General features: G+C 36.6%; 1 protein-coding gene across 4 annotated transcripts in view; it reads right to left on the minus strand.

Annotated features, from left to right (window-relative positions):
• The window catches only part of LOC123682409 (Down syndrome cell adhesion molecule-like protein Dscam2), a 237,327-nt gene that overhangs the window by 126,355 nt on the left and 97,998 nt on the right, over positions 1–12,974 (minus strand). For all 4 annotated transcript variants that reach the window (XM_045621012.1, XM_045621027.1, XM_045621018.1 and 1 more), the window contains exons 2-3: positions 10,525–10,688; positions 7,789–7,945 (exon numbers count right to left, since the gene is read on the minus strand). In XM_045621012.1, coding sequence (XP_045476968.1) covers positions 7,789–7,945; positions 10,525–10,688 — 321 coding nt within the window. The remainder of the gene's footprint in view (positions 1–7,788; positions 7,946–10,524; positions 10,689–12,974) is intronic.

Here is a 12,974-nt window from a genome sequence, read left to right on the forward strand (position 1 = left end):
GATAGCTATGGAGTTGCGGTTTTCTCGCCTATCTAGTATAATAGAAATAGGAGTTCCCCTTCAAAAGTGTGCAATTTGTTCACCCTGTACAAGGCCTTTGAAAACAAATCAACTCAAAAATTAAGTAGAAAAATCGATAGATAACATTAAACTTTCTTGTTTAGTATCTGATACATCCATTTTGTGGGCTTAAACAATAAGTGAAATATAAAAAAAATCAAACAACATAAAATCATGATATGGAAAACGTATTAAGCTAAAATTATATTTGCAACATTGTTCTTTTCATACTTTGTTTTATTGTTCCTTGAACTGTGATTTCATTTTTTGTTGTTGTACGAAATTCAGAAGATGTAATAATAACAATGAATTTATTCCTAAAGTTCAAATGATACAGATCATTAACATAGAAAAAGTCAAACAAATACAGGAGAAACAAAAAAAAAAATAAATGTGATTCAAGTGAAAAATTCATCAGCAGAATGAAACGATTTTTCAAGGAGAAAACACTTGATTATCGATTTAAAGAGAGATCATATCCTTGTTCATGATTTTTATATGGTTCATATATTCAATGAGCTAGTGAGGACAATATGTTTTTGTGAATATATCCAGCACTTTTTCGAACTACATATAGGAATAAACTAACAATCAAACCAAAACCAATGTATCCACCTCGAGGAAATAATCCCTTGCATAAAATTAAAATTCAAACGAACATACAGAACAAAGACAATAACAGGAACTCAACGAACTAACCTTTCACATTCTGTAAACATCATCTTCCTATAGAACCTGCGATGGGACTTCCAAATGAATTGCTTCCCTATTCAGAAAAAGACACAAATGCCTAACAGTCATCCTCGCTGATATTAAATTTCATGTTCAGAATTCCCGGGCGCAACATTGATGCATTACTACTATTATGCAGATCAAATGGACTTCGTTCCGATTTAGTCGTTCGTGACATTTTTGAAGCGTAATCTGGTGATTCTGAATGCCTATTCTATGTTTCAGCGCGGATGGAACGGGAGTCATTGAATATTTACATGTTTTCGGATTTGCTAAGAGTAGAATCTGTGTTTTCAGTGTTTCCACTGAATTCGTGATACTGCTACGGTTATTGCTTTCTGAACCTTGAAAAGTGTTTTTGTTTTTAGTTTAGGGAGATACGAGATAAGTGACTATGATGGAAAATGAATCTATTTTGAGTTTTATATGCATTTTTCAGGATAACTGAAACAAGGTATAGAAATATTCATATTCAATATTCATATTCAATCTAATTGTTTCGGAAAGTCATGAAACTCTCTTTTATCTTTAAGTGGAAAAATAACGATTTAGTCGGATTGAAACTACATAATTTCTTGGGAAATAACTGAACTATAAAAATCTCAGGTGTTGATTCAAAAATCTCGAGGAATGAATTAATGAATTTGAGAGACTTAAAATGAAGACTTGAATTTTTGAAAAGTGCAATTGAATTCAGAACACACAAGGGCGTATTTTTTTTTTTTGGGAGGAGTAATCGAAAACATATATTTTGATGACTACGTTTAGTCATATCTGTAAAGTGAGAAAAGGAGTTTGATAACAAAGTTAGAACCAAATTACTCGACATAATAGCATTTTTTTTATCACTGATTCGATTGTTCACACCTTACACAGGGTGTTCCTAAATTGAAGGTACGAAGGAAAATCAGAGATTCCTTGGATAAGTAAAAGAATAAAATGTCCTTTAAACATTGGCCCACAAACGCTTTGTTTTCGAGATACAGGGTGTTTCTTGTAGTCCTTCTTTATTAATCTTCACTGAAGATTGGGTAATGATTAATAAAATTATAATAAATATATTCATATCAGCCTACCAACTGGATTTCAATAATAATAATAAATTGGATTTTTCTGGGGATTAGTTGAAAACAGTTTGAAATTTTTTTCTCAAAACCAGTAGAAGATACGACAAAACCACAAGAAACCAAAAAGTGTATTACTGGAACACAGTTTCTTTTTACATTTTTCTGAACTACCTGTGGTTTACCAGAAAAAGTTTTAGAGGAAAGACGCTGGCACTCTTCCAGAAAATATTCACCCTGTAGATTTGCATTCAAAATAGGCATATTACATGATGAGAACTTTGTATTGGAAGTTCTATGCCAAATTTAAGTTGATTATTTTGTGAAGGGAAGAAGCTATGAGGAAAAACTCGAAAAGAAATCAAACTTCAACACCCTGTATCTCGACAAAAAAAAGTGTTTGCGGTCTCAATTTTATAGGACTATTTTTCTCGAAATAATCAGAGGCATATGTCATTTTCGACATGAATCTATAAAATAGATAGACTTTCTATAAGTTGGAAATAGTATATTAGGTATCAAGTATGGTAAGCAAGTTTAACTGATCGAATACAATTCGATAGAGAAGGTGTGGAGCACCGTAATGCTCATAGAATTTCTCCACGATCCCATGTATTTAATATTGATTGGAATAAACTGATTTTCATCTAATTAATGTAATAACATTCCAATCATTAAGTCCTGATCCTCACCAGTAAATACACATTTTCTCTCAAAAAATCTTCTGTAGTCGCCAATAAAGCCACTTTCAAGAGTGAAACAACGCTCCTCTAACTTTTCAATACCTCAAGCAGTAAGAAGTGCAATTCGTTTAATTTTACCATGGGTTTCATCCACTTGTGATAAGGAGCATTGTCGATAGACGAAACTCTTTCTCATCCATTTTTCAAACAACTGATTGAACATCATTTAATCGCCAATATCTAGATCCGTACTTAAAAGTTTGAAATTTAAACACGCATCTTTTGAATCTTCGTACTGAGGAAAAAAAATATGAAAACATCACGAACGTTAAGACGTATGGATATGACAATGATTTCGTAGAATATATTTATCGTTCTTGAAGCTAGGAAACCTGAAATTAAGAAACCTAAACCGATTTAACGATACCGTCTTAAAGTTCTAGTCTTTGATTGAATTATAACCAAGTCCGTACAATTAACATATATTCAAAATAACAATCGTTCACTAAATGAAGTTGTAAATCGACCATAAAGCGCAAAAGCTCGTAGCAATCATTCCCAGAATATCAAACAAACTCTATGGTTCCGACCGCGCATTCACCCTCCACCTCATTCTGTATTCATCTGGCAAGAAGCCAAAAGCAAACTTAATCTTTACTTAGAAACTTCCACCAGCCATGTTTTCTTTCAGTAATTATCTCCCCTTTTTTCGAAATGAAAGAACGGACTTAATTAGAACGCTTTCAGTTGGCATCCCTGAAATCGAACCACCAGACCACCAGTCCAATCAGGGAAGAGCAAAAATTCGGTGGAATCGATCCCTGGAGAAGTCAGATTATATTGGTTAATCTGACGTGAATTGCAAGACGCGGATATCTTCCTGATGATGGTGTTTTTACTAGAATTTTCAAGGAGATTAAATCGTGATGATTCTGAACGTGGCTACAAAAAAAGAGATAAAGGGTGTTTTTTTTTAGAGCTATAGAACTTTAAATTGCAATAAAACAACGATGGATTATTCGATTGACATGAATTTTATTTATCCGCAAGATAATCTTGTGGCATTACATTTTAAATTATGATTTCTGGCATATGACCGCCACGGCTGGCTGGGATGTAGTCCAATCTGGACGTCCAATTTTTGATGACTTTTTCCAACATTTGTGGCCGTATATCGGCAATAACACGGCGAATGTTGTCTTCCAAATGGTCAAGGGTTTGTGGCTTATCCGCATAGAACAATGACTTTACATAGCCCCACAGAAAGTAGTCTAGCGGTGTTAAATCACAAGATCTTGGAGGCCAATTCACAGGTCCAAAACGTGAAATTAGGCGGTCACAAAACGTGTCTTTCAATAAATCGATTGTGGCACGAGCTGTGTGACATGTTGCGCCGTCTTGTTGGAACCACAGCTCTTGGACATCATGGTTGTTCAATTCAGGAATGAAAAAGTTAGTAATCATGGCTCTATACCGATCACCATTGACTCTAACGTTCTGGCCATCATCGTTTTTGAAGAAGTACGGACCAATGATTCCACCAGCCCATAAAGCGCACCAAATAGTCAGTTTTTCTGGATGTAACGGTGTTTCGACATACACTTCAGGATTAGCTTCACTCCAAATGCGGCAGTTTTGTTTGTTGACGTAGCCATTCAACCAGAAGAACGCTTCATTGCGATACAAAATAAAATGGACTTAGTGCGCGAGACGTATTCCGCATAGAATCATTATTTTCGAAATAAAATTGCACTATTTGCAAGCGTTGTTCAGACATGAGTCTATTTAAGATGAATTGCCAAACTAAACTGAGAATAAATCACTCGACAGCTGTTGAATCGGTCGCCATCTCGAATAGTAATGCCAACTTAAAGTTATATACCTCGAAAAAAAACACCCGTTACAATTTAACAGGGGAAAGCACTTACTCGACGTAAGGAGCTTTTGAGCGCTCGTCTTTCACCAGTTCAGTTCTTGGAGACCATAGCCCTTTATCAATAAATCTTAATAGAAAAAACATATTTCTTTTTAAAAATTTTATTCGTCAATATACAGTGTGAGTGTTTTACTTGTACATATATTTCAACCGAAGATTCCTGAGATCAAAAGAAACACTTTTTTTTCCTCATTTCTTTTTCTGATTAGGTTTTTTTCTCACTCAGTATAGCAGGCATTTTGGAGTTGACCATGTTGCTTTCGAAAAAGGGTTTAACTTCGACAATAACTTCTCACATAGAGCCAGAAGTTTTTATCTAGAGCACCTTTTAATCGTTGTTTTCAATGTAACATAATTCGAATAACACTTACTAAGCCATTTTCTGCTTGCACACTGTTTTCTTTCCATAATAAATAGTGTTCTATAAATACATAAAACTCGTTTTTATCGGTGATTCAAACAACAACAAATGTGGCGACAATTAACCTTCAATATCACGATCCACACTTCACGCATTTTCGATATTGCTTCCAAAATAAGATTCAACCTCAGCAATCACTTTTTCATTAGAGCCAAAGTTTTTTTTTTCTGAAGCACCTTTCAACTGTTGGTTTCGATGGAGCAAAGTCTGAATTATCACGCCATTTATCTACTTGCACAGTGTTTTTTTCGTAAAAAATGGTCTTCTTTCAATACAGAAACTCGTTTTTGTCCATGGTTCAAACAACAACAAATGTAGCGATGAACCGGTAATATATCAGAACAAATAATAAATAATAATCGGATATTAGATGGAAGTGTACCTTGTTCAAACCTGTATTGTGCATAAATAATTATCGTATTGCTTTATAGGAGATATGTTCCTAATGGCAAGGACTTATAGGAAAAAACAATTTTTATTTTTGTTCAATCGCTCTACTTCAACTAAAATTGGAAATTTTGTTCAGTAACGATTTTTCTTAAAAGATGCTTGATATATGTGGTCTCCAAGCGCTCAAAAGCTGCGGATATCACGCCACTGTTTTCTCACTTTTTTTTGATATTCTTCCAGAATTTTTTACTACTCGGTTCTGTGGTCTCGGAAACTCGACATAACATAATTCAAAAACATTTGGATAATCTAAAAAATCATTATTGTTGAGGAATAACATCGCTCACTCAGTATTATTACTCGTAGTGACCTTATTCCATGCTGATTTTCGCATATTAAAATTGAATATTGTCTGCAGTTACTTTTTTCATGTCAAAACAAACATGAGATCATAATATCAAGATCTATTATCTTCGTTCATTATGAAAATGAATGCAATAGGTATTTCCAATAACTTCAGATTTTGAACCGGTGTGTATTGTTGATTCGATTTCATTTCCATGCGTTTTTGTAGCTGAGTGTAATGCAGTTTTAACTCATCCAGACAAAAGCAACTTTAACGCGAAAACATATGCGAGATGATAAACATCCAATACGAAATGATTTCATTGGCTACGCGCATCCATAGTCTACTAAAATTCAATTATATTTCAAGTTCATCTGAAGTTTTCGTTGCGTTCTGAAGTTTTCGTTGCGTTTTTTTTCCATTTTCGAAGTATTTCATTACGAATTCTTAATCGTGATGTATGTGTGATGGAATGATGGACACTGCAGATGAAGAAGTGTCCAAATACTTCAAGATGTAATCAAATCAATCAGAAGGTAAGTCATAATCATTTCCAACATGAATTTTAGAACCTCTTCAAAATCTCTTCTTTTCCAGGTCCTAGTTATAGAGGTCAAGTTCTTGTAAGAATGAAATATTTCTTCGAAATGAATTCAGAGAGATTTTTATGAAACACCACAGCAAGAATGACTTCAGGTTAGTTCTTTAAGAATATGATAGAATGATCAATCCATTCCATAGCTAAATTTTCAAATCAGCTCGGTTAGCTAGAGCATCAGAGGGGTAAATGCGGCTACATTACCAATTAAAATTCCAAAGCCTTATTCACCGAATAGTTTTTGAGAGTTGTCAATTGTTGATATAAAGATGAGCTAGATGGGTTGCAATAAAAATTTCATTTATGTTCCTGCGAATTTGCTTGGTATTGCAATGAGGCAGCTAATTGCTCAATTTCTTCCTTCACAAAAGAGTATGATCTTCAGAATTATAACCCAAAATTTTTAAAACTTTCAAAGGTGGTTCAAATTCAATAGTGGATTATACGGTTTTCCCCCAAAACTGTTGTATTGGATTTCTGAAACAGTCCCATTTTTACCTCTTTAGTAATTTTCTCGTTAATCAGTCATGTTGAATATAACTCTAAATCAAATTTTAACAGGTGAGATTTTACCTCTGGTGTTATTACATGATCAAATCCTGAAAACCATATAAAATTAGAAATGCCTTATGCAGGCACTGGCGCCATTAGAGCGCTTTATTCTCAAATTGTTCAGGAATGTAGTACAAAACGAATGATTTCTGTTATGGACCACCGTGTATTCTATTGAATTTTGAGATTGCATGCAAAAAATGAACCCAATTTTATTCGAAGTTTCTCATGGTTGAAACTCGTTTTTGTGATATCTATATTTTAAAAATTGAATTGTCTTCTTTTTTATATTATATGGAATAATAACTTCGTGAATATATTATATAATTATTGTGCTAATGACCCTCAGAGATTATATTGCTTCCATTTCAATCGAAAAATTGCATACTGTGATGATTTTTGAACAGCTATGGCTGAAAATCTTTACTCTTCCTATTTTCATTTTTGCTTTATTATCAAAACCAACTGCCCCAGTTAAGCAGAAAATGTCACTTTTTGCTGAAGTGTTCAAAATCAATATTTCGGCCAACTTTGTAAATTTTACTTTATCAGTTTGGCGAGTGACACCGAAAGTAATTGCATTTTATAAGGATTCTAAAATTGTGTAATACCCTTCACATTACCACTTAGATTGAGTCAAAAAAGAAGTTTTCAAATATTTTTCTGACGACTTAGACAATTTCCAGATTCTGGCTTGACTCGATTCATGAAACGCCCTGTATAAATTTATGCTGTCCCCAAGGGAGCGATTGGAGCAAGAATGAACAAGCGCTCAAGTTCACGTCAGCACTTTTCGCCCCATTTTTTTCACCAAAATCCATACTCTATCCCTTCTAATCCCAACCATCCTCAACATCATCAATTCCCAACCCTTCCTCTTCACCTCCAACAACCCCCCCTATCAATCCCGAACGTCCTCCTTTGGACAAACCGGATCAGACAAGGACTGATGATCCACTCCCAAGATCCCGATCTAATCTCTCTAATGCTAAAGGCCCCCACTCACCTGCCTTCACCTGCACGTCCCTGCTCACCACCACCCCCAGTTGGCTCCTGAGCCTGCACCTGTAGACCGCCGAGTGTACGTCGTGCCGATACCGCTCGTTCTGGAATGCCGGGAACACCAGGGACCCATTAGGGAATAGCAGTCTGAGTTCGGGAACCTGAAACAAGCAGCATAACACTGGTTGGATTGTCTATGTCGGACTTTAGGGGTGAGTGTTGAGAGACCGTTTGGGGGATTCCCGTGAGAGCTTAAGGGAGGGGAGGGGTTAGGTTATGTGTTTGTAATGGAGTGGGAGGTGGATAGGGGGTTATGGATGTTGTTGAGTTGTAGGAAAGGGATTTTGGAGTTGTATTGGAAGTATGAAGTTGTCCAGTAGGCATGATGCGAGTTGGAATGGTTTAATGGCCACACTGTGTATTAGTTTTTGACGTTTTTTATGTCATTTGTGTTCAGTAGTTTATGCCATTCAATTATGGAAATATACACGCTTCAACAACGTTTAGAAATTGTTAAATTGTTTCATCAAAAGCAGTGGCCCACATAAAAGAGTCTAGTAGGTTGTTCAGTAAGTATGATTTTGTCTGGGAGGAGCAATTACAAGTTCGTGGGTCAGTCATATCCTGGAGCGGACGAAAATCCTCTCAAGAACTTCAAGTGTGTTCACAAATTACATAATTTTGAATTTGAATTATTCGAATGATTACGCCAAAAACTATTTATTTAGCGTTCTCTATGGTGGGAATGATGATTGAAGAGCATTAAGAGGTCTATTTTCTGTAGGTATATCAATAGAGATGCTCGTTATTCTACAACTGAAGGTGTTCTCAATTATAATTATTTTATCAGAATTATGCATGCATATGTTATCCACTTTTTTCTTCAACGTTTTTCTTCAATACAGATGTATAAAATATGAGATTATCAGATTTTGAATGTATTGGCTCCATTCTGAAATCAGTTGTTCTCGATCAATTCTAGTGATCAATAGTTTTTCTTTCGTTTGATTTTCTACACTCGATCGCTATGCAACGCGAAACACGCAATTTGACCCAAGAGGAATGTGCCCAAGCGGTAGTTTTGCGAGAAGAAGGGTGGACATACACAAGAATTGCAGAAAGGTTTGGAGTTTCCCTTACAAGTGTGTCCAGAATGTTGCAGCGATTCAGGGAGACAGGTATGAATGTCCGAAGACCAAGACAGGGTAGACCACGGGTAACAACTGCCATTCAAGAACGTTACTTGAGAGTTTCTTCGTTGAGACAACGGTTTGCAACCGCTCGTCTCCTTCAAAATCAGCTTGAGCAAACTCATGGGGTGCAAATTAGCACTCAGACAATAAGAAATCGCCTCAGAGAATATGATTTGAGGCCTCGTGTCGCGGCAAGAGGCCCAGCTCTGTCCCCAGCCCATCGAAGGGCGCGTTTGGATTTTGCGAGAGAGCATATCCATTGGGAAGAGGCTGATTGGGAAAGAGTGCACTGAGCATATCTTTCATGTGGACATCTGTATACAAGGGAACGTCGATTACAATGGTAGAGGCAGAATCTAGACTCATCTGTGAATAGAACTCTTTCTCAATCAGCCTCTTCCCAATGGATATGCTCTCTCGCAAAATCCAAACGCGCCCTTCGATGGGCTGGGGTAAGAGCTGGGCCTCTTGCTGCGACACGAGGCCTTAAACCATATTCTCTGAGGCGATTTCTTATTGTCTGAGTGCTAATTTGCACCCCATGAGTTAGCTAAAGCTGATTTTCAAGGATGCGAGCGGTTGCAAACCGTTGTCTCAACGAAGAAACTCTCAAGTAACGTTCTTGAATGGCAGTTGTTACCCGTGGTCTACCCTGTCCTGGACTTCGGGCAGGGACAGGACGCTGCAACATTCTGGAGACACTTGTATGGGAAACTCCAAACCTTTCTGCAATTCTTGTGTATGTCCATCCTTCTTCTCGCAAAACTAGCGCTTGGGCACATTCCTCTTAGGTCAAATTGCGTGTTTCGCGTTGCATAGCGATCGAGTGTAGAAAATCAAACGAAAGATAAACTATTGATTACTAGAATTGATCGAGAACAACTGATTTCAGAATGGAGCCAATACATTCAACATCTGATAATCTCATCTTTTTTTATTCCTGCTGGAAAAAAAACATCTGTATTGAAGAGAAATGTTGAAAGTGGATTACATATGCATGCGTAATACTGATAAAAATAATTATCATTGAGAACACCTTCAGTTGTAGAATAAATTTGAGATTTCCATAATGTGCGTTAGTTCTTTTGCGCAGTCTATTTGTAATAATATAATACTTCTTGTGGTTGTTTGGGGTAAAAATTATATGTTTGGAAAATCCTAATTAACATTACATAGGTGCCCCGCAGGTAAAATATAAACTCTAATGAAACAGATCAAAATCTCGACTGAAAGGCTTAATATAACAATAACAATAATTTATTTGATCCTTTCAGACATTTTTTACAATGTATAGGGCAAGTCTTATTAGTGGACAAATACTAAAAATTATCATCTGTCATGTACTCTTGTATACTGTAGTATGCTTTTTCCATGAGTACAGACTTGGACTTGGACTATAATTGCTCCCAGACCTGACCTAACGGTCTAAAGGCGACCACACACGACGACGCAAATCCCACCCATCTACATACAAAATCCTCATAAACCAACCGACACCTATCATCACCATTCCATCAAAATCAACCCCTCAGCTCCCCTATTCTCACCTGGTGCACCGGCGAGCCGTCGGCGGTGATCCATTCTACGTCCGGTTGCGGACTCCCGTGCGCCGTACAATCGACTCTGCCTCCCGAGCTGTTGCTGAACTCGACGCGATGAGGGGGCTCCTGGATGAAGAGGGGTCCTTGTAGGTCTAGACCGCCACTCCAGACTGGAACAAAAGTTGGATTAGGTTCCGTCCGGATCTACTTCAGGGTGGCGAGAGGTGGGAAGGGTGGCTTGGGAAGGGGTGGAAGGTGGTGTTGACACTCGGAAGGGGGCGATTGTGGGGATTTGGTGGTCGCGGGGGGGTTTTTGAGAGGGATGGGGGTGAGATTATCGGTTTTGTGTTGGTGGGGTTGGATTTGGGTGAGGCTTAGCTGGATTTTTGGAATGGGTGGAAAGAAATGAGAGCTTATTGTATGAATATCCGATAATCGACATATACTGAGTGTTCATAAATTGGAGGTACAAATGAAAATGACAGATTTCTCTAATCCTCCCAAAAAAAAAGGCCATTAACTTTTAGTTTATGATACAGGATGTTAGAGTTCAATTTTCATGACTCATTTTATCCACAAGATATGCAACTTGATATGGCTTGATTTGGCTTATATATTCCAATTGAAATGTTTGATTATGTGATATACTAATCTTGAATGCTAATCTAGAGGCTGAAAATTTTCTAGGAACAGTTTGCGCTTCTTTCCTCCAGAACTTTATTTGGTGGACCACTGTTAGTTCAGAAAAATGTAAATTATTATGAAGTATCTATGATAAAGCTGTAATGAATTGATTAATTAGAAGTTTTGGTACTTTTTCACCCAATCTGAAAAAAGAGGCGAAAATTAATGAAGTTTCGATAAAATGGTATAATCATCACAAAACAGTAGGATTACAATACGAGAAACATCCTGTATCTCGAAAACAAAGCGTTTGCGGGCACTTCTTATGGGACTTTTTTCATTGAAATTACCCATGGAAACTATAATTTTTTTTGTACCTTCAATTTGGAAAACCCTGTACACCGTACTATGTAACTCTTTCTCAGGTGTGAATTAAAGTATACGAAGACGAGTCAGGATTGCTTTTGTTGTCTATGACGTTTTTTTGTGAAAACTCTCAAACGACTCAACCGATTCTGGTGAGTTTTTGAAATTGAATCAATACAAATAGAGTAATGATTTGTTATCAATACTATCCTCAAGACCGACAAGAACTGATGTCGAATGTCATTAATTCAGCACAAAAAGATATATCTGTACAACAACGAAAAAATGCACTGTTTTCGAGTAAGGAGCATTTTTTTTATTTACAATCGCTTCACAATGAAAATTTATGTTCTCAATGAGCATATTCATGAAAAAATATCTAGATATCCAATCATAAAAATGCTTATAACTCGAAAAGAGTGAATTTTTTTCGATTTTGCAACGGTATACCTATTTTCGAAAAATTAATAGTATTAATGGTTCTATCCAAAAATTTAGAGATCAAGCGATTTCCACACAGCTTCTAAACAACAACAACAATAGCGCAATTAAAAATCAACATTGAACTCACTATAAATTAAATAAAGTCAAATTTATGAGAAAAAGCGATGGAATTTTTGGTTGACAGTATGTTTGGTGTTGGTATGTTATTTTTTATACATACCTTATTCAACTTGTGAAAAAAAAAGACAGTATTTCACTGAATAATTTATTTGTGTACTTTCTTGAATTGTATCATCGCCTTTGTCCAATCGGTATCAAATGATTCCACAAATTTTGGGCACATCATTCGATTATTGACAGAATTTATAAATCAGAAAGTGGAATTTCTTTACCTAGACCTAGAGATGATTTAAACTAAGAAAAATCGAAAGAAACGAATCGATTTTGAAATAAGAAACCATCAATATTCTACGAAAAGCGAAACCTAATATTTCTGTCCCGTCAACACCCTGTACACCCAAAATAACCACTCCGAACCGGCCTTCATACAGCAACCATCACTCAAACATCTGCTTCCTGATGTAAAATTCCGGTATCCATTCCACTCTCGGGCATTCTTCCGCACTCCATCAATCTCCCCTGTGGAAATTCCCACTTCAAATTTTTCGGGAGAACCTTAGCCGAGGCTTAGCCCGATACGGTCCGCTTTCAATAGAGGGATGTATTAAATCCACCCCGCGCGCCTCACCGGCAGGTTGCATTGATGGAGCGCACCCCCCGCCTATTCACAGAACTTCCATTAATCTTTTTCTCTTTCAAGCCGCCGTATCGAATAAACAAACTGTCCGATTCTGTGATCGCTTAATAAATTATAAACCGTGCTTGTTCGTCGATCTGGGAGTTATTCTGTGCTCGTAATCTGTGATTAGGCTTATGGCGTTCTTATTTACGTCAGTTCGTTCGTATTAATGACTTATCAGCGGAGATTACCAAGTGGTTTTTCATATATTACTAGTTTGTTC

The sequence above is a fragment of the Harmonia axyridis genome, chromosome 1 (assembly GCF_914767665.1).
Source record: "Harmonia axyridis chromosome 1, icHarAxyr1.1, whole genome shotgun sequence".
NCBI classification, from domain to species: Eukaryota; Metazoa; Arthropoda; class Insecta; order Coleoptera; family Coccinellidae; genus Harmonia; species Harmonia axyridis.